The sequence below is a fragment of the Hemiscyllium ocellatum genome, chromosome 9 (genome assembly GCF_020745735.1).
Source record: "Hemiscyllium ocellatum isolate sHemOce1 chromosome 9, sHemOce1.pat.X.cur, whole genome shotgun sequence".
NCBI lineage: Eukaryota > Metazoa > Chordata > Chondrichthyes > Orectolobiformes > Hemiscylliidae > Hemiscyllium > Hemiscyllium ocellatum.
This window is the reverse complement of record NC_083409.1, coordinates 91,231,090-91,251,900: the sequence shown is the minus strand read 5'-3', so window position 1 is coordinate 91,251,900 and position 20,811 is coordinate 91,231,090. Positions and strand designations below refer to the sequence as shown.

The following is a 20,811-nucleotide window of genomic DNA, read 5'->3' as shown; positions in this document are numbered from 1 at the left end:
GTGTGGAAACAAGCCATTCAGCCCAACAAGTCCACATCGACCCTCCGAAGAGCAACCGTCCCAGACCCATTCCCCTACATTTACCCCTGACTAATGCACCTAACACTACGGGCAATTTAGCATGGTCAGTTCACCTAACCTGCACATCTTTAGGCTATGGGAGGAAACTGGAACACCCAGAGGAAACCCACGCAGACACGGGGAGAATGTGCAAACGCCACACAGACAGTTGCCTGAGGCGGGAATTGAACCCGGGTCCCTGGCGCTGTGAGGCAGCAGTGCTAACCACTGAGCCACTGTGCCACCCAAACTGATTCCTCCAAACTGATCTTTACCCGTTCCTCTATTTTTCCAACTGTTCTCCTCTGTCTTTGGGCTCTATTTCTACCTATCGTTTACTTCCCCCCCCCCCACTCTATCTTCTGCATAAATGCCAACCTTCCCTAGCTACCATCAGTTCTGAAGAAGGGTCACTGGACCTAAAAGGTTAACTCTGATTTATCTCCACAGATGCTACCAGACCTGTTGAGCTTTTCTAGCAATTTTTATTTTTGTTACTGATGTCCAGCATCTGTGGTTCTTTCATTTTTTTTTAGTTGTGAAAGGTTGTCTTTTTCTGACTAGAGGTCTGTGACGAGTGATGTTCAGCAAGGATCAGTGCTGGGAACTCTTATTTATAATATATGAATGATCTGGATGAAAATGTAGGTGGTCTGATTAATAAGTTTGCAGACAATATAAAAATTGGTGGGGTTTTGGATAGTGAGGAAAGTTGTCAAAGAATATAACAGGACATGGATTAGTTGAAATGGTGGGCAGAGAAATGGCAGATGTTGTTTAATTAGGACAAGTGTAAGATGATGAATCTTGGGAGGTCAAAGGTAAGAGGGAAAGTATACAGTGAATGGCCAGACCCTTAGCAGCATTGATATCCAGAGGGATCTCGGGGTCCAAGTCCATAGCTCCCTGAAAGTGGCGACACAAATGGATAAGATGTTAAAGAAGGCACACAACATGCTTGCCTTGATCAATTGGGCCATTGAATATAAAAGTTGGCAAGATGTTGTAGCTGTATAAGATATTAGTCAAGCCACATTTGGAGTGTTGTGCACAGTTCTGGTCTCCACACTGTAAGAAGGATGTGGAGGCTTTGGGGAATGTGTAGTAGAGGTTTACTGAGATGTTGCCTGGATTGGAATGTGTTCACTTGGATAAGGAGAGGTTGGATAAACTTGTTTTCAATAGAATTTTGGATACCGAGGGGCAACCTGATAGATATATATGAAATCATGAGAGGCACGGATAAGGTGGAAATTCAGAGTATCTTTCTCAGGAGGCACAGATCAAAGGTGAGATGGGAAAAGTTTAAAAGAGATATGCAAACAGAGTTTTTTATATAGAGGGTAATAGGTGCATGCAATACACTGCCAGGGTAGAAGCAGATATGATAGCATAGTTTAAGAGGCATTTAGATAGACACATCAACAGGCAGAGTAGAAGAATAGGGACCATGTGCGGTCACATGGGATTAGTTTAGAGTCACGGTCAGCACAGACATGGTGGACCAAAGGAGATAAAAACCAAAAGAACTGCAGATGCTGGAAATCAGAAACAAAAACAGAAATTGGTGGAAAAGCTCAGCAGCTCCCGCAGTATCTGTGGAGAAAAATCAGCTAAGGTTTCAGGCCGAGTGACCCTTCACGGTGGAGCAAAGGGTCTGTTCCTGTGCTGTACTGTTCTATGTTGTAAATTCTTAACAGTCAGACCACACAAGTGCCAGGTGATTACCACCTCCAATAAAAGATAATCTAGTTATCACTCTTTGATGCTTAATGGCAGTGCCATTGATCAATACCGTGGGGGCTACCAGAGAGCAGAAACTGAACTGGATAGGCCCCATATGGCTACCAGAACAGATATTCTGTGGTGATCACCTCCTGATCTTCCAGGCCCATGATTATTGGAGACTGCATGTGCCCCTGAAGAAGTGCTACAGCACCACCCTAACTCCTTTATCATTTACTTCACTCATTTTAACACTCAACTCCCCAACATCTTGGGTCTGTAAGACCAGGACCTGTATGTTCATATAACATCACCTCAGATTCTTCTAAACGCTAATGAGCATAGGCCCAACCTGCTCAACTTTGTCAAGTCTTTCATGTGAAATAACTATTAACTTTTCAGGCCAAATTAAAGTTTACGTTCAAATTTCAACTGTTGTGCAAGACAAATGTATCAGGAAAACATTCAACTGAAATGTCAATGGAAAATGTCAGGAACCTAACTGGGGGAAGGTGTTTACCCATCACTACATATGCATTAATGGTATTTTCACTATGACAGGAAGGTCTACTTTCTATTAAATGCATGAATGTATTCCAAAAGAATACACTTACTTTTTGTTAGAAATAGCAATCAAAAGCAATCTTTACCCTTTGTTAACAATATTGTTGTCCAAAGGAATTCTTCCTCATTCACAAATAAAAGTGACCAATCTTCCTTTGCGTGCTTGTAAATTGACCGCTATTTTAGAATATACGATTTATTAAGTTGAATTCAACAAAGTTTGAATGGGAAAAAGCCATTATAGATCAAACTGAAATTTCCCTCAAGCTACTTACAACCTCTCTGCAGTGATTCAACATCTCATGGAAAGTTACTTGCTGTAGGCAGGATTTTCCATTGCCTAATTGATCATAATCTAGACTCAGCGTGCTGTTCAGCTGCATAACTTCAAAAATCAATTGCCTTCAGGTTATTTCCAGCACTTGTTTATTTGAACCAAACTTTTAAAAAATAAAAACAGAAAATACTGAAACACTCTCAGCAGGTCAGGCAGTATCTGCAAGAAGAAGACAAAGTGAACAAACGCTGTCCGATGGCTTTGCAGCACAAGTGAATGGACAAATAGAGGAGATAGATTTGTCGTTAATTCATTCAGACTTTAATTTATGATAAAAGGCTGGAAAAATTCCTCTTTTAAAATTAATTAAAAGGAGAAGAGTGAATTTCAGAGAGGAATGGAATGCTAGCTATTGCCCTGAAATTACACAGAACATCATTTTAGCCAGGCTGCCATTGAAAGGCACTATTTAGAAGTGAGGTCATACCCTGAGAGGACAGTTATAGAGTCATAGAGTCATAGAGATGTACAGCATGGAAACAGACCCTTCGGTCCAACGTGTCCATGCTGACCAGATATCCCAACCTAATCTAGTCACACCTGCCAGCACCCAGCCCATATCCCTCCAAACCCTTCCTATTCATATAACCATTCAAATGCCTCTTAAATGTTGCAATTGTACCAGCCTCCACCACTTCCTCTGGCAGCTCATTCCATACACGTACCACCCTCTGTGTGAAAACATTGCCCCGTAGGCTTCTGTTATATCTTTCCCCTCTCACCCTAAAACTATGCCCTCTAGTTCTGGACTCCCACACCCCAGGGAAAAGACTTGGTCTATTTACCCTATCCATGCCCCTCATAATTTTGTAAACCTCTATCAGGTCACCCCTCAGCCTCCGACGCTCAAGGGAAAACAGCCCCAGCCTGTTCAGCCTCTCCCTGTAGCTCAAATCCTCCAACCCTGGCAACATACTTGTAAATCTTTTCTGAACCCTTTCAAGTTTCACAACATCTTTCCGAAAGGAAGGAGACCGGAATTGCACACAATATTCCAACAGTGGCCTAACCAATGTCCTGGACAGCTACAACATGACCTCCCAACTCCTGTACTCAATACTCTGACCAATAAAGGAAAGCATACCAAATGCCTTCTTCACTCTCCTATCTACCTGCGACTCCAATTTCAAGGTGCTATGAGCCTGCACTCCAAGGTCTCTTTGTTCAGCAACACTCCCTAGGACCTTACTACTAAGTATATAAGTCCTGCTAAGATTTGCTTTTCCAAAATGCAGCATCTCACATTTATCTGAATTAATCTCCACTTGCCACTTCTCAGCACATTAGCCCATCTGGTCAAGATCCTGTTGTAATCTGAGGTAACCCTCTTCGCTATTCACTACACCTCCAATTTTGGTGTCATCTGCAAACTCACTAACTGTACCTCTTATGCTTGCATCCAAATCATTTATGTAAATGACAAAAAGTAGAGGACCCAGCACCGATCCTTGTGGCACTCCACTGGTCACAGGACTCCAGTCTGAAAAACAACCCTCCATCACCACCCTCTGTCTTCTACCTTTGAGCCAGTTCTGTATCCAAATGGCTAGTTCTCCCTGTATTCTGTGAGATCTAACCTTGCTAATCAGTCTCCCATGGGGAACCTTGTTGAATGCCTTACTGAAATCCATATAGATCACATCCACTGCTCTACCCTCATCAATCCTCTTTTTTACTTCCTCAAAAAACTCAATCAAGTTTGTGAGACATGATTTCCCATGCACAAAACCATGTTGACTATCCTGAATCAGTCCTTGCCTTTCCAAATACATGTACATCCTGTCCCTCAGGATTCCCTCCAACAACTTGCCCACCACTGACGTCAGGCTCACCAGTCTATATTTCCTGGCTTGTCCTTACCACCCTTCTTAAACAATGGCACCACGTTTGCTAACCTCCAGTCTTCCGGCACCTCACCTGTGACTATCGATGATATAAATATCTCAGCAAGAGGCCCAGCAATCACTTCTCTAGCTTCCCACAGAGTTCTAGGGTACACCTGATCAGGTCCTGGAGAGTTATCCACCTTGATGCGTTTCAAGACATCCAGCATTTCCTTCTCTGTAATATGGATGTTTTGGTGTTTTGAAGTGTTCCTCATCTATTCTTCAATGAGATTTGCTCAAAAGGGATAGAAATGCATGAGAAGGTTGGGGACAAAAGGGTACATTGTACTTATTTGCTCTCTTTGCTTGTAGGAAATACATATTGAAAATGCTGACATGATTTTCCATTGTATGCAAATCCCCTATATTACCCAAAACGCCAAACAAAAATAATCGCAATTCACAATATAACAATCATCTAATATGCCATGTAAAATTTCTTTGACTGTCTCTGACAATTCCTTTCGTTTATAACATTGTGCAGCCCCAGAAATGCATGTCACAGATGAATGATTTGGGAATTAGTTATTTACAGTTTGCAGCAAAGTTGGATAAACTCATGAAAGTAAGGCTGGTTTATGGTTTATCATCTTTAAGTTCTACTGACATTAAGAACATAAGAGTTAGGGGCAGGAATAGGTCATTCAGCCCCTCAAACCTGCACCACCATTTGCTATGATCATGGCTGATTTCATCTCGAACTTAATTCCACTCTCCTGCCCATTCTCCATAACCCTTCAATCCATTTACCATCTTTTTTAATTCTTCTGAACTCCAGACAGTATTGGCCTAAACTACTCAATCTCTCTTCACAAGACAAACTACTCATCTCTTGAGTTAATCTAGTGAACCTCGTCTGAGCTGCCTCCAATTCAACTACATTCCACCTCAAGAAAGGGGATCAAAATTGGACGTAGTTCCCCGGATGCGGTCTCAATAATGCCTTGTACAAATGCAGCAACACTTCCCTACTTTTATACTCTGTTCCTTCAGCAACAAATGCAAAACCTTAGTCCATGCTATACCTGCATGCTAGTTTTCTGCAATTAGTAAGGGATGGTGTGCTGAGGGGAAAATGAAAAGCAAATGGAAAATGTAGTTGCCCAAAAGCAAAATGCTGCAGATTCTGTAAATCTGAAACAAGAGCTAGAAAAGCTCAGTAGGTCAGACAGCAGCTTTTGGAGATAAAGAGTTAATAGACAGAATGTTCCACTCCTTCCGGGAGTATTTCAAAGGACAGGGGGTTGGGGGACTTAATTGGGCAGGAGGCAAAAATTCAGTCTCCCAGCACTCAGTTAATGTTTTACTATTAAGTCCTCGGAGCTTTATAGATGGACCTGCTGCGCTTTTCCAGCAACACATCTTTCAGATGGATCGGTGTTCCTGGCTTTCACTATCAAAACCTTTTTCCATTCATCAACATGTTGCAAATACCCATTAACACCCCATTGTTCTGGAATTATAGGCGAAATATTGATTGTCAAAAATTGAGAACAAGTGTGTTTACCGATCTAACTAATCTTTCTGGACTTTATAACCTCTATATTCCCATGCTAGACTTCTTTTTTCACAATTTAAATGCTGCAACAACACTTAGAGTATCTATACCTTGGTAGTCTGTACCTAAGATGGCAACGAGAGGTGACAGTACAAACTTTTCACTGCACTCATTCACATGCACATGACAATAAAGGCTATTCTATTCTACTCTATTTATATATAGTGTACCTGTTGAGGTAGACCTCTTTCTCCATGCTCATGTTGCTGCGAAAGGTATTGTGCATTCAACTGTGCAAGATCATCCACAGAATTGTAGAATCCCTACAATGTGGAAGCATGCCATTCAGCCCCATTCATGTCCACACAGCCTCTCCAATCCTATCCCTGTAATGATGTATTTCCCATGGCTAATCCACCTAGCCTGCACATTCTTAGACACCATTGGCAATTTAGCATGGCCAATCCACCTAACCTGGACATCTTTGTACTGTGGGAGAAAACCGGAGACCCAGAGGAAATGAACACAGACACTGGGAGAATGTGCAAACTCTACATGACAGTCGCCTAAAGCTGGGATCAAACCTGGGGTACCTGGCACTGGCACAGGTCGTACCATTGAACCACTGTGCCACCCATGGACAGGTCCAGGTCTATGAAACTTAAGGACACAAAATGAACATTCTAATGTAGTTAGGCTACATTTAAGAGCTAAAACAGGGTAATGGAGTCACAATGGTGCTAATTGCCACATACATGAAAGATAATTTGAAGAAAAAGGACATAGGTATCTTGCACATGGCAGTATCAGGAAGGAGAATGGAGTTCATGTTCATGGACGATGCACCTCACCATGCAGGGGAGCTGTAGGGTGGGTTTTCAACCTGAGGATCAGGACCCAAATATGACATTGACTATCTCAAAGCATCAAATTGACAGCTGTTGTGTATCTTTAATCAGCTTTCAGTTTGCAATTAAATTATAGTCAGTGAAGTCAGGTAAGTAAACTGCATTCTGTTTCCAAAAATGTCTTTGCATGAAAAGCAACTGAGCAAAATACAGTAATGCTGTAAATAATCCGATTGACATTAGGTTGGAGCACTTAATTGATAAAATCGGGATTTTATTGGTTTACCTTAGGGAGAATTCAGCAGAATTTTATTTTCTTGAGAGTTTTATCTGTTGTTTGCTGTTTTGCATCAGGGACCAAATAAATTAAATATAAATCCTTAATGGTCTTAGGAAAGAACTGGCTTAATAGGAAAATTACCATTTCTTTCAGTCAACTTATTATGTTCCAACATACTCGCTTTAAAGAGGTCGTTACAAAAAATTTGCTAGTGAGAAATTGGTGAATAAAATTAAGCAAATTTTAATCAAAAACAGACCACACAGACATGAAAATCCTTATGAATTGATTATGAGGTTTTTAAGCTAAGGTAGACAATATGCGATGCATATGTTATGAAATAAAATATAAAATAAATGAGATAACATTTAGCGATTTAGCAATTAACATAGAACAGAAATTCATTGTCATGTGTATGAAAATACAGTGAAGACTTTTGTAAGTTGTCCCACCACAGCAATAACACAAATGACAGAAGTCATTCATAATAATTTTAAAAAGTAATATATAGACTAGGGTCATCACTGTTAAGTTAATGGTTCCTGGGCTCAGGGAAAGTTAGTGAAGAAATGATAGAATACCCTGGAGATACAGCCTAAAATGCTCTGAAATTATAATTACACCTCAATAAAAGATATTGTCTGGACCAGTCATTTGAGTAGATGGCTAGCATACAGTTCTAAATAATGTACAGTTTTAAATAATGTCAGCAGTGTTAATATGATTCCCAAATAGGCTTAAGACCTACCTTCTGACCCTGCCCTGAAAATGGAAGGCAATGGTAAAACATCATTGATGAGAACAGCTCTGGATGAACTCTCAACAGAAGAACTTGCCTTCAAGCAGACATACATACACTATATAGTATTTGCAATTGTCAGCAATGCTTAATATGCATAATAGGCTGTTCAGAATGTTGATCACAAATGTATGATTCCGTTTACAGAATACTGTTACTGGAGGGCAAAATATTTGCCACATAAGGTAAGGTTATATCAGATTTCTACCCAGTGCAAACGTGTTTTGCAAGAGCAAGTTTATTTAGCTGCAGGCTCAGATTCAACAAATACATAACGTACTGTTAAAGTTTTATTTATTTTTAAAGCTATATTACATTCTGAATTTAGACTTGAAGAAGAAATTAAATCTCTTGAAAACCAAGAAGCCCAAGTTTCACTTAATGAACAAATATTATTGAAGAAATTGAAAGCAGCAGAAAGATCTACAGCAGATATAATAAAGGTACATAACTGAAAATTATTTCATAGATGAATGTGCACATATTAGTTTTGGAGCATATGGCATTTGGTGTTGGTCAATTACATTTTGTACAGCTACAGAGGCAAAAGTGGAGGTGATTCTTGTGAGCAAAGAAACTCAACATGCAGTAATAGGATTAAAGCTGCAAATGTGTTGCTGGTCAAAGCACAGCAGGCCAGGCAGCATCTCAGGAATAGAGAATTCGACGTTTCGAGCATAAGCCCTTCATCAGGATGGTTCCTGATGAAGGGCTTATGCTCGAAACGTCGAATTCTCTATTCCTGAGATGCTGCCTGGCCTGCTGTGCTTTGACCAGCAACACATTTGCAGCTGTGATCTCCAGCATCTGCAGACCTCATTTTTTACAGTAATAGGATTAAAGACAAGTTGATACAATTTTGGTGCTGTTAAATTACGTAAGGTTAGCCAGGATATCAAGTGAACTCTTTATTTCTTAAATATTAAAACAAGATGATAAATATATCTGGAAAGATAAGAGTAGAGTGGACAGGGGTCTTAATTTAACAGCTTCTAAATGACACCAGCAGTGCAAAACCCCCAGCCACACCCAGTGTTTTATTGCATCAGTTTAGTTAAGAAGTTTAAATTTGGAGATGAATTAGGAGCAGTGGAATTACTATCACTGAATCTTACTATCAAACTTTGGAGGGCTGAAGGCCTTTTCCTGTGCTGTTTTGTTCTTTGTTCTTGGTTGAGGAAACCATTGACCAGAAACCTAACTTGATTCACCACTTAAATATAGTGGCTACAACAGCAGGTCAGAGGCCAGGAATCCTGCAGCAAACTCACCTCCTGATTTCCCAAAGCCTATCCACCATCTACAAAGCCCTAATCAGAAGCATAAAGCAATATCCTCCACTTGCCTGGATGACCGCAGGTCCAACAACACTCAAGAAGCGAGACACCATCCAGAACAAAGCAGCCCACTTGATTGACATTACATCCACAAATAGCCACTCTCTCCACCACTGCCACTCAGTGGCAACAGTGTGTACTAGCTACAAGATGAACTGCAGAGATCCTTTGACAGCACCTTCCAAATCCATGAACATTTGCACCTAGAATAAGAACAGCAACAGATACATGGGGATACCACCACCTTCAAGTTCCTGACCAAGCCACACAGCATGCTGACTTGCAAATATATCATCCTTCCTTGCTGGGTCAAATCCCTCCCTAACGGGATTGTGGATCAACCTAAAGCATGTGGATTGCAGCAGTTCAAGAAGGCAGCTCACCACTACCTTCTCAAGGGCATCTAGAGGCAGGCAATAAACACTGACTCAGCCAGTGACACCCACATTCCACATGGATGAATAACAAAAAATAGAAATCTCCTAACTTGGAGGCAGTGTCACTAACATCTGAGTCAAACTGTTATTTTTTAATATAACAAAGAAAAAGTCCATCTACTTTAGTACATGCCTAAATGAAGGAAAAGCTGTGATAACTTTAAGTCAAACTTGTAATCCAAGCTCAAACATCAGGTTTACAAGTCCTGACTTGCCTTTGAAAACATTCAACTGTTCATTAAATAAACTGGCTTAACAGCTCTCTGCTCATTAACAAACCTGTGTAAATATTAAAGTTACACATTCTCCAGAATTCCTTTACTGTAAATTGGCTTGTACTAAGTGTTTGAAACATTGCCTTCTGGAACAATGGTCACATGCTTTTCCATAATCACACAGAAGTTGTACTTCTAATTGGCCATGGTGTAGTGACGTTATCACTAGACTAACAACTGAAGCTCTAAATTAAAGTTCTCAGGTCATGGGTTTGAATGGAAGGTGGTGAAATTCAAATTCAACATAATCTGGAATTCAAAGCTAGTTGACTGGTGACCATGTAACACCTCTGTCAATTATTGTAAAACCTATTGGTTCACCAATGCTATTTAAGAAAGGAAGAATGCTGTTTGTCCTTACCCAGTCTGGCCTACGTGTGACTCCAGACCCACAGCAATGAAGTTGACCCTTAACTATCTTCTGAAAAAGTCAAGTAAGCCACTCGCTTCAAGGAAAATTAGGGATAGGCAACAAACACTGACCTTGCCAGTGATTCTAACATCCCACATATGAATTTGAAGACCATAAGATTAAAAGGCTTAGGAACAGAAATTAGGCCATTCGGCCCATCATGTCTGCTCTGCTATTCAATCATGGCCATTAGGTTTTTCAGTCCCATTTTCCTGCTCTCTCCCCGTAACAAAGAACAAGGAACAAAGAAAATTTACAGCCCAGGAACAGGCCCTTTGGCCCTCCAAGCCTGAGCCAATCCAAATGTACTGTCTAAACCTGTCGGTCAATTCCTAAGCATCTGTATCCCTCGACTCCGCACCTGCTCATGCATTTATCCAGACGCATCTTAAATGAATCTACTGTGCCTGCCTCTACCACCTCTGCTGACGTTCCAAATGCTCACCACCTTCTGTGTAAAGTACTTGCCGCATGTATCCCCCTTAAACTTTCCACTTCTCACCTTGAAAGCGTGACCTCTCATTATTGAATCCTTCACCCTGGGAAAAAGCTTGTCTCTATCCACCCTGTCTATGCCCTTCATGATTTTATAAACCTCAATCAGGTCCCCCCTCAATCTCCTTTTTTCTAATAAAAATAAACCTAACCTACTCAACCTTTCTTCATAACTTTGATCCCTTTGACAATCAAGAACTTATCTATCTTTGTTTTAACTATACTCAATGTCCTGGTCTCTACAGCCCTCTTAGCAATGAATTCCACAGATTCACCATTCTCTGGCTAAAGAAGTTTCTCCTTACCTCCGTTCTAAAGTGTATTCCCTCTGCTCTCAGGCTGTGCCCTTAGGTCCTCGTCTCTTCTGCCAGCAGAAACATCTTCCCAGCGGTCACTCTGTCCAGGCCATTTGGTATTCTGTAAGTTTCAATCAGATTCCCTCCGCCCCTCCACCATCCTTCTAAACTCCATCAGGAATAGTCCCAGAGTCCTCAAACACTTTTCATATGTTCAGCCTTTCAATCCTGGAGATCATTCTCATGAACCTCCTCTGGACCTGCTCCAGGGCCAATATACCGTTCCTGAGGTATGGGGCCCAAAATTGCTTACAATACTCTAAATGTGGTCTGATCAGAGACTTATAAAGCCTCAGAAGTACATACTTACTTTTGTATTCTAGTTCCCTCGAGAGGAATGATAACATTGTATTGATGATTTGGAGATACCGGTGTTGTACTGGGATGTACAAAGTTAAAAATATCACACAACACCAAATTTTCATCCAACAGGTTCATTTGGAAGGATTAGATTTCAGAGTGCTGCTCCTTCATCAGGTGGTTGTGAAATATAACCAGAGAATTTATAGCAAAAGTTTACAGTGTGATGTAACTGAAATTATATATTGAAAAAGACCTGGATTGTTTGTTAGGTCTCTCATCTTTTAGAATGAATATGTTGGTTTCAGTTCTTTCATATGTAAATTGCAGAACTTTTTTTAAAAGTTACATTCTTATGAACTTTAACAATTGGTGTCATGTCGGCCCAGATAATGTATTTAAGGTGCGAGATGCCCTGTGTGAGACTGTCTGTGCCACAATGGTCAGGCTGATTCTAGTCTAAAAAATGGATTTTCATAATTTTACATGGATACATACAGTTTTTGAGCAAAATAAAATGCAATTCTGCAAGTACAAATTCACCCCACAAACTTATATATGTGTGTGTGTGTGTGTTTTTGAGTGTTTGTGAGAGAGTGTATGCATGGAGTGAGTTTGAGTGTAAAGGGGTATAAGTCTGACAGAGGGTGCGTATGTAAGTGTGGGATTGTATGTGTGAGCATATGAGAGAGAGTTTGTGTATGAGAGTGTACGGGGCAGGTATTCATGTGACTCGGGGTGAATTTGTACTTGTAGAATTGCATTTTATTTTGCTCAAAAACTGCATGTATCCATGTCAAATTCTGTAAATCCATTTTTTAGACTAGAATCAGTCTGACCATTGTGGCACAGACAGACAGTCTCACACAGGGCATCTCACACCTTAAATACATTATCTGGGCTGACATGACTCCAACTGTTAAAGTTCACATGAGAATGTAACTTTGAGAGAGTTCTGTGATTTACATATGAAAAAACTGAAACCAACATGTTCATTCTAAAAGATGAGAGACTTAACAAACAATCCAGGTCTTTTTCAATGCATAATTTCAGTTACATCACACTGTAAACTTTTGCATAAATTCTGTATCTTACGACCTTATACACAACTACCTGATGAAGGAGCAACACTTTGAAAGCTAGTGCTTCCAAATGAACCTGTTGGACTATAGCCTGATGTTCTGTGATTTTTTACCACTGTATTTGCCTTCCTAACTACTAACTCAACCTTCAAGTTTACATTAAGAGAAACCTAGACTAGGTCTCTCAAGACCCTGTGCACTTCTGATTTCTGAATTTTCTCCCACATTTAGAAAATAGGCCATGTCTCTATTCTTCCTACCAAAGTGCATGACCTCACTCTTTCCCATGTTGTATTTCATCTGCAACTTCTTTGCCCAGTCTCCTAACCTGTTGTTCATTTTATATGAAGTGCTTCTGGATATTTCTGCTATAAAAGTGTTTCTCTTTTAACTAATGTCCAAACAATTGTAAAACATTGGCTCTTTTCTGAACCATAACTGAAATGATTAATAATTAATGTACTCTTAACCAGAATAGGCTTTGCTGGTGTTCTATAATTTTGGCAGCTATCCAGCAATTTTAAAAACTGACTGGCTATGTCCTGTCCATAAAATAAGCAGGTCAAATCCAACCTGGTCCATTCCTACCCTAATTCGGTCAAGCGTTAAAGTGATAAAAGGAAATGCTAACATTTCTAACAAGTTATACTCAGCACTAACCTGCTCACTGGTTTCAGTTTATTATCCACCAGGATCACACAGCTCCAGACTTCATTAGCAGCCTTGGTCCAAACATGGACAAGAGCAGACAACTCAGAAGGTGAGGTAAAAATATCTGACCTTGATTTCCAGGCAGCAGTCAACTGGAAATGACAACCTGGAGTCATTACAACATTAAAGCCAATGGGAATGAAGAGAAAATCTCTTCAGTCATACCCAAAATGAAGGAAGATGATTTTGACTCTTGGTGGTCGTTCATCCCAGTCCCAAGACATCACTGCACATGCTCCTCATCAAAGCAACCCACATGATTGGCAACCAGTGACTACCTTAAACATTCACTTCCTCACCATTGACACATGTGGTAGCAGTGTGTCCTATCTACAAGATGCACTGCACAACTGACCAAGATTCCTCCTTTCCAATCCTTCAGCCTCTACCAGTTAGTAGGTCAAGGACAGCCAGGTATATGGGAACACCAACACCTGCAAGTTCTCCACTCACCACCCTGACTTGGAAATATATCACTGTTCCTTTAGGTATAAACCCTGGAACTCCCTTCCTAACAACATTGTGGTATAAATCAACTCGGCAAAAGTGAGGCCTGTAGATGCTGGCGATTAGACACGAGAGTGTGGTGCTGGAAAAGCACAGCAGGTCAGGCAGCATCTGAGGAGCAGGCAAATCAACATTTCAGACAAAAGCTGTTCATCAAGAACATTGTGAGTGTATCTACACCACATGGACTGCAGCTATTCAAGACAACAGCTCACCACCACTTTCTCAAGGACAATTAGGGCTGAGCAATAAACATTGGCACAAACAGTGCAATACACATCCATGAATAATTATTTGAAAACTTTTAACAATCTACATGGTTCAAAGTATAATCATACCTTCTAAAAACTGAAATATTATATGTTTATACATGTGTTAGAACCCAAGTTCATTGTTAGATCTTTTCAATGGATATTTGAATGGTAATTTAAACATATCAAGGTGTCACTTCTGCACTATTATTGTATGGACAACTTGCTTAAACATGTTGCATTTCAAGAATCTATTACTAACAATGAGTTGAGCAGATGTTACTACTAGTCAACACCTCTTTTACCTGCAGAAAGCATCCTATGTGTAGTATTGCTGTATCATTTTAGTTAGCCCATTCAGTTTTGAGAAATCACAAAAAATAATCTGAACAATTGTCTCTTTGCAGGCAGCACAGGCTGAGATTTATGAAGGTATGAACAAGAATCTTGACTTTTCCTTCACCATCATTTGCAACAATACCTTATTAATTAGTGTATTGTTTATTAATTGTTTCTGTTACTGTATATAGACCAAACAAAGTTTGTAAATACAGAAATTCCAGACCTACCAAAATCATATGAATCTCAGGACCAACAGAGAATACCAAGTTCAGAAACTGAAACACAGGATGTTGAGGAGCCTAAAGAAGGTACTGTTTAGATGATTAGAAATTCAGTCAAATTCAAATGATAGTATATTTCACAATTAAGCAAATAATTCAATCATATCTGTAGCAATAGCCATTTTTCCTGTTAACCTCATCATAGAAACTGCATGCTTGCATAGCACAGAAAGATGCTATTCAGATCTTCAAGATTGTGTCTCTGAAAGATCATTCTGAAAAAGCTATTAAGTTTGACCTATTCCCCTCTTCCCTCAACACCTTGCAAATGTTTTATTTTCAAACTTGTATCCAATATTGTTCAGAACATTATTCTTCAGTCAGTTTCCAGCATTCTTTCAGGCAAAGAATTCCAAATCTTAACAACACACTGCTTTAAAAGAAATAGTATCTCCTCCCTTTTTTAACCTGCTGTTTCACTATAGGGAAATGCAATGTTGAAATAAGACATTAGTAGGAGCTTTTAAATAGTCAAACATTGTCATTTGGATATTGCCCACAGTAAGCTCAACATTCTTGAAAGGTTTTGCAGCCTTAATGGAGATAACTTCCATCATGCTAGAATTTTTAAACATCATTGTAATGTTAAGTGTTCTTGACTGTTGTAATGATAATGCCTTGCTGATTTTAGATTCAACTGTCAAATTCTTCTTTTGACCTTGGCATTTGGGAGTTGTTTATTGATCCCCAAAGTTCAAGGCTTTCTGGTCAAGCTAACTTGTGCCAACAGACTTCACTCCTGTTCTATGGGCTTAAATTTCCTCTATACTTGTAACCAAATATTATAACAAACAGAACTGCATAACTAATCTATAATGTTGAAAAACACAATTTCTGAGTTGCTGAGACCAGAGTGATGAAACCCTGCTTACTACCATCCAAAGGCATGCTGTAAGTTTTGGTAAAATTTGGGTCAACACTTTTCAATGAGACATTCCAGCAAAAAAAATTGAGTTGGTGCTTGTTGAACAAGCCAGTATGCTCAAGATGGAACAATCAACAGCATAATTTTAATGATCTATCCTTCCAGTAAAGTTGCCCAAGTCCATTTGGTGATTTGATCATTTTCCTAAGCAGTCTAATGCTACGGTTGTGTGTGTGTGTGAATTGAAAAATGAGCAAGACTTAATAGCCAGACCTGACTGTATAGAGAACGAGGTAAAAACAATGACTGCAGATGCTGGAAAACAGATTCTGGATTAGTGGTGCTGGAAGAGCACAGCAGTTCAGGCAGCATCCAAAGTGCAGTTCTCTACAAAACAATGTCATGCATTTTGATAACTACTAAATTGAGTTAACATCCATTTCACAATTACCAAGGTGTTATCTAATGAAAGTACTAACACATATAAATGTTTTCTTGACAGCATTATTTGCTGTGGAAATCAATGTTCAAAAGGATATGAAGACTGGAGAAAGTACCATTCTATCAACTGTACCAGTGATGATCAATGAAATCAAAAACAAAGGTGTTAAAGTCTATGAAGATGGAGTCAAGTCTGTGTATGCATTATGCAATGATGGAGGCCTGGTGCAGAATGGCATAGATAACATGACACATGATGAGGTGGAGGCATTGTTACAGCAGGCTGGTGAAAAACAAGCCAATGTTTCTGCAGTATGTCATGCACCTGTTTACTCAAGTTCCCACATTAAACTCCAATCTCATAAAATGCTACCCAATGAGCAGATGGAATCTGAATCAATAATTCCAGATGATATGACAATAAGTGAAAGAGTTGAGAGGCATAACCCTGTAATGGCTCAAACATTTGGAAGCAACAACACTACAGTGTATCAGGAAAGGAATTTGGCTGTTTCACCACAGCAATCATTTACACCTGCTCCCTTCTCACCAGTAACCAGTTCCAGATCTCTGAACTTGACACAAAGTCTGAGTCAGCAACATATTGAGTCACCATTAACTGAAAGTGAGCTGAATTTAGTTCAAGTTCAATGCCATCAAGGAAGGGATAATCACCGTGAAGCTGTGTTTATCAGTTCAGAGCTCGATCATGATGGTGGATCATCTTCCACTTCCGAAGAAACAGTTGTTAGTTTGAATGTCGTCCATTCATTGCCTTCCACTATTAACACTGAGGAGCCGGTTACCATGGTCTTCATGGGATACCACAATGTAGATGATGAAAATGAAACCAAAAAGGTTTTGGGGTACGAAGGAGCTATCCGAGCAGAATTGGTTATGATCAGTGATGACGACGATACTGAGGTATCATCACATCAAGCAAATAATCAGACTATTCCAGTACTTCATCCAGCTCCACTTTCAACTACTGATGAAGTACATAAAACATATGCTGAAATAAACCTAACTCCAGGTGGTAGCTCAGTCCCAAAGAAACCTGCTTTAATTTCAAGCCAAGAGACAACAACAAATCATTCTCCTTACATCAGTTACTCAGATGGACATATGGATGGAGTTGGAAACTATGATGACGACTCTGTGTCAGGTACAAAAGATAAACCAAAATGTGTCTGTTGTTCTATTTTGTGACCATTTAATCAGTTATTCTTCAAGCTGAAACTTAACCCTGACTGTTCCTGTTGTTATTAATGGCTTAATAATACTTGTTTGTGTTCTGAAACTATGAAGTATTCTTTGGGCATAACCTGTTGACTAATATTTTGTTGGCTGTTATGTCACTAACACATTATCAGAATCTATAAACAAAATGATGCAAGGTTGTTAATTAATAACATTCTGTTATATTCATGTTTCTAGTTTGATTTTCTTTTTCATATTTTAATCAGCTGCTAAATTATAAAATGCCAGCCCAAAATAACTCAAGAAATATGCCAACTTGAGATATTCTGAGTGGAAATTTCCTTAGGCACATCAAGCAGGCCTGAAACATGACTAAAATGAGACCTCAATAAGATTATTTGTGTGAACCACTAGCCTCACATTCAGCTCTCCCATTTTATGAAGGTATTCCATTGCCCTTGCTACATTTCCAGAAGTTATCTGAGCAACGAATGTCACAGCTTAGACATTCATAATTAATTAATAGGGAATGCCAATATGGACCCACCTCTAGCAAAATCTGAGCAGGAACTATGGCCAGGATCTATAACATTCTCAGGTTCTGGGAATATTTGAAGCATCTGAGTCAATTACTCTTACTGGCATGTCTGCTTCAAGATGTTAAAGGGAAATAGACAATTCTTTAGCCGACTATACTTCAGATGCTGGGTGGATCGCAGAAGGCCCAATGACTTTCAGCCCCATTGGAATGGAATAACATAGCCTTTATTGTCACATATCCTCAATGAGTATAACGAAAAACTTATACGTAGCCAATTATAGGAAAAAGCGAGTGTTGCTCACACATGGGAAACTGAGATGATACTTCAAAATAGAGACAATTCAGAAAAGCATTCAGATTGCATATTTAAAAGTCCAGAATGGACAGCGCCATGAGTGTGGAGAGGAATATGCCTCCATATTCGTATATTTGTTCACAGTTGCCCATTTTCAGCATTTTGGAACACCAGTTTTAGTGTACACTTCAGGTTATTATTGTCCATCGATCTCCCCATATCCCCGCCAACATAAAGCTGCCTCTAAAACAATGCTGAGCACAGCAGAGAGTCTGTGTGACAGAAGAAAATTATTTCCATCTCTGAAAATGGCCACTAATTTAGACCTTAAGGGTCTTGATTAATTGCCCATCTGCCAAAATTCTACCTCTGCTGAAAAAGTGAGACCACTTTAGGATCTAAATTCCAATAGGAAAATACAACTGCACTACCAGACTCATTCCTCTATAGGGTCAAAAAATCTCCGTGTAGGTACATTGATGTAATTCATGTTTAGTACAGAGAATGTAAGAATATACATGACAAGATGTGTACATTGCAATTAAGCAAGCTTGTTGCAACAATCAAAAACTGACTTGAACATTTTTCATAAGCCCTCACCTCCACAATCAGTTTCCCTGTCAAATTGACATCATGTTCCCTCTTGTATTGCCCAGAAAGACTCACTTCCAATCTCTGCGGTTGGCAAATCTAAACTGTTCACTTTTCCTCATAGAGCTGTAGTCTGTCACCCAACTGGCAAACAAATCAAACAAAAAAAACCAAAGATCTGTAGATGCTGGAAATCAGAAACAAAATCAGAAATTTCGAAGAAAGGTCACTGGACCACACACATTTACTCTGCTTTGTCCCCACAGATGCTAGCCAGGCAAACCAATTACATTAGCAGTTCTGGGAAACTTGTTACTGGCCAAACCAAAGAAAATGATATGTTCTCATAAATTTCCAAATCATGCTAGTACTACTGTTCTCAATTTAATAAAGTTAGCTTTTTTTAATTGATAGGTCTGATTTGGACCTATTTATACAGTTGAATGCATGTCTGGGCACCACTCCTCAGGAATGAGAAATGGCCATGCTGCATGGATTGACTCAAATGATGCCTGGGATAACATGGTTAGATCATCAGGGTGGCTTGGATAGACAATGCTTGTATTCCCTTGAGTAAATAGGATCAAGGAGTGATATAAGTGGAAATTCTAAATTGATTAAAGGAATTGATAGAATATGTGATCTGATCTTCCCACCAGCAGGTACTTTACTTGATGTAGAAATGCTTAGCTTATCCTTCACAACAAAAGAAACTGGGCATATAGACTGTGGCGATGGCGCTGCAAGTCAGGCAGGATCTGAAGAGATGGAGAGTCATCGGGAATTCCTGCTAAATATTATACGCAAACATTACATTTCTCAGGCCGATCAGCATCTTGGCTAATATTAAGCTATTAGTTACAAGAGCATCTTTTCAGTAGCGTGCCATGCTTCAAGTGATCATGGGGTAGGGTGGAATATGAGACCTTTATAGGCTCAGGTCACATGCTATGACACAGTGATGTGAGAAAATCTCAAACTCTCTCTCCAAAATGTGCCTGAGACCAAATCAATCAAAAATTTAACTACCTAGATTGACATGTTTTAATTAGGCATTAGCATTTGCATATCAAAAGTGGACAGATGGAAATAAAACACAGATCAACTATAATTTAATTATTTTTTGAATAGACCTGCAAATGTTGTTAAAATCTCCACAGATCAATCACAAGCTTTCACAACCCCAATAGCTATTGGAAGCTAAACTAAAAATCATGCTTCTATGGAAGCTTGACCCACCCATTCAGGCTGCTTCTATTATTCCAACTTTTAAAAAACTGTCAAGGGCTCACAGGTAATTTACTTTATTGGCTTGAAGCACACGACTCAGCACCTCTGTCTCAACCTTTCCTCATATACATATATATATATATATAGACAAAACAGACATCTTAAAGTAATAGTTAATAGTTTTACTATAAGCCCACGGTTATTCCCTGCTTGCAGTAAGTTCCCAGCGCCCCATGATAGTTTCAACTGGCTGTCTCTAGGCTCTTTCCTCAGTTTTCAGACAGGATCCTGTCATCAGTACTTGTGTAAAGCATGTTTCAATTATTGTTTTTCCCTCTGGGCACACCAGGGTAAATTTCCCAGGACCCTGCAATGGATGCAGGCTTCATCTCTTCAACTAGAAACCAGTAACTTCCCCTATCTAACTGTAGTAGCTCGTAAAACCAAGTAACATTTTTCATACAGACTATACAGGAAGGAGTGACAATGGCCTAGTGGTGTAATCATTCGACTCTTAATCCAGAAATCCTGATAATGTTCTGGGGCCTATATTCAAATCCTGCTGTGGCAGGTGGTGAAATTTGATTTTGGTAAATATCTGGAATTAAGAGTCTAATTTTAACCATTGTTGATTGTTTGGGGTAAAACCAATATTGTTCAGTTATGTCCTTTCAGGAAGGAAACTACTGTCCTTATCCGGTCTGGCCTACACTTGACTCCAGACCCACAGCAATGTGGTTGACTCTTAACTATTCTCTTGGCATTTAGAGATGGGTAATAAATGCTGGCCCAGTTAGTGACGCCCACATCCCATGAATGATTAATAAAAAAAGAAACTGGAGCTGGCTGTCAAAAATGAAATGCC

General features: G+C 39.6%; 1 protein-coding gene across 6 annotated transcripts in view; it reads left to right on the top strand.

The window, feature by feature from the left end:
• The window catches only part of palmdb (palmdelphin b), a 110,403-nt gene that overhangs the window by 79,139 nt on the left and 10,453 nt on the right, over positions 1 to 20,811 (top strand). For 5 of the 6 annotated variants that reach the window (XM_060829935.1, XM_060829932.1, XM_060829936.1 and 2 more), the window contains exons 5-8: positions 8,326 to 8,440; positions 14,568 to 14,592; positions 14,691 to 14,810; positions 16,151 to 17,254. In XM_060829935.1, the coding sequence (XP_060685918.1) occupies positions 8,326 to 8,440; positions 14,568 to 14,592; positions 14,691 to 14,810; positions 16,151 to 17,254 (1,364 nt within the window). The remainder of the gene's footprint in view (positions 1 to 8,325; positions 8,441 to 14,567; positions 14,593 to 14,690; positions 14,811 to 16,150; positions 17,255 to 20,811) is intronic. The other variant, XM_060829937.1, reaches the window with a different exon arrangement.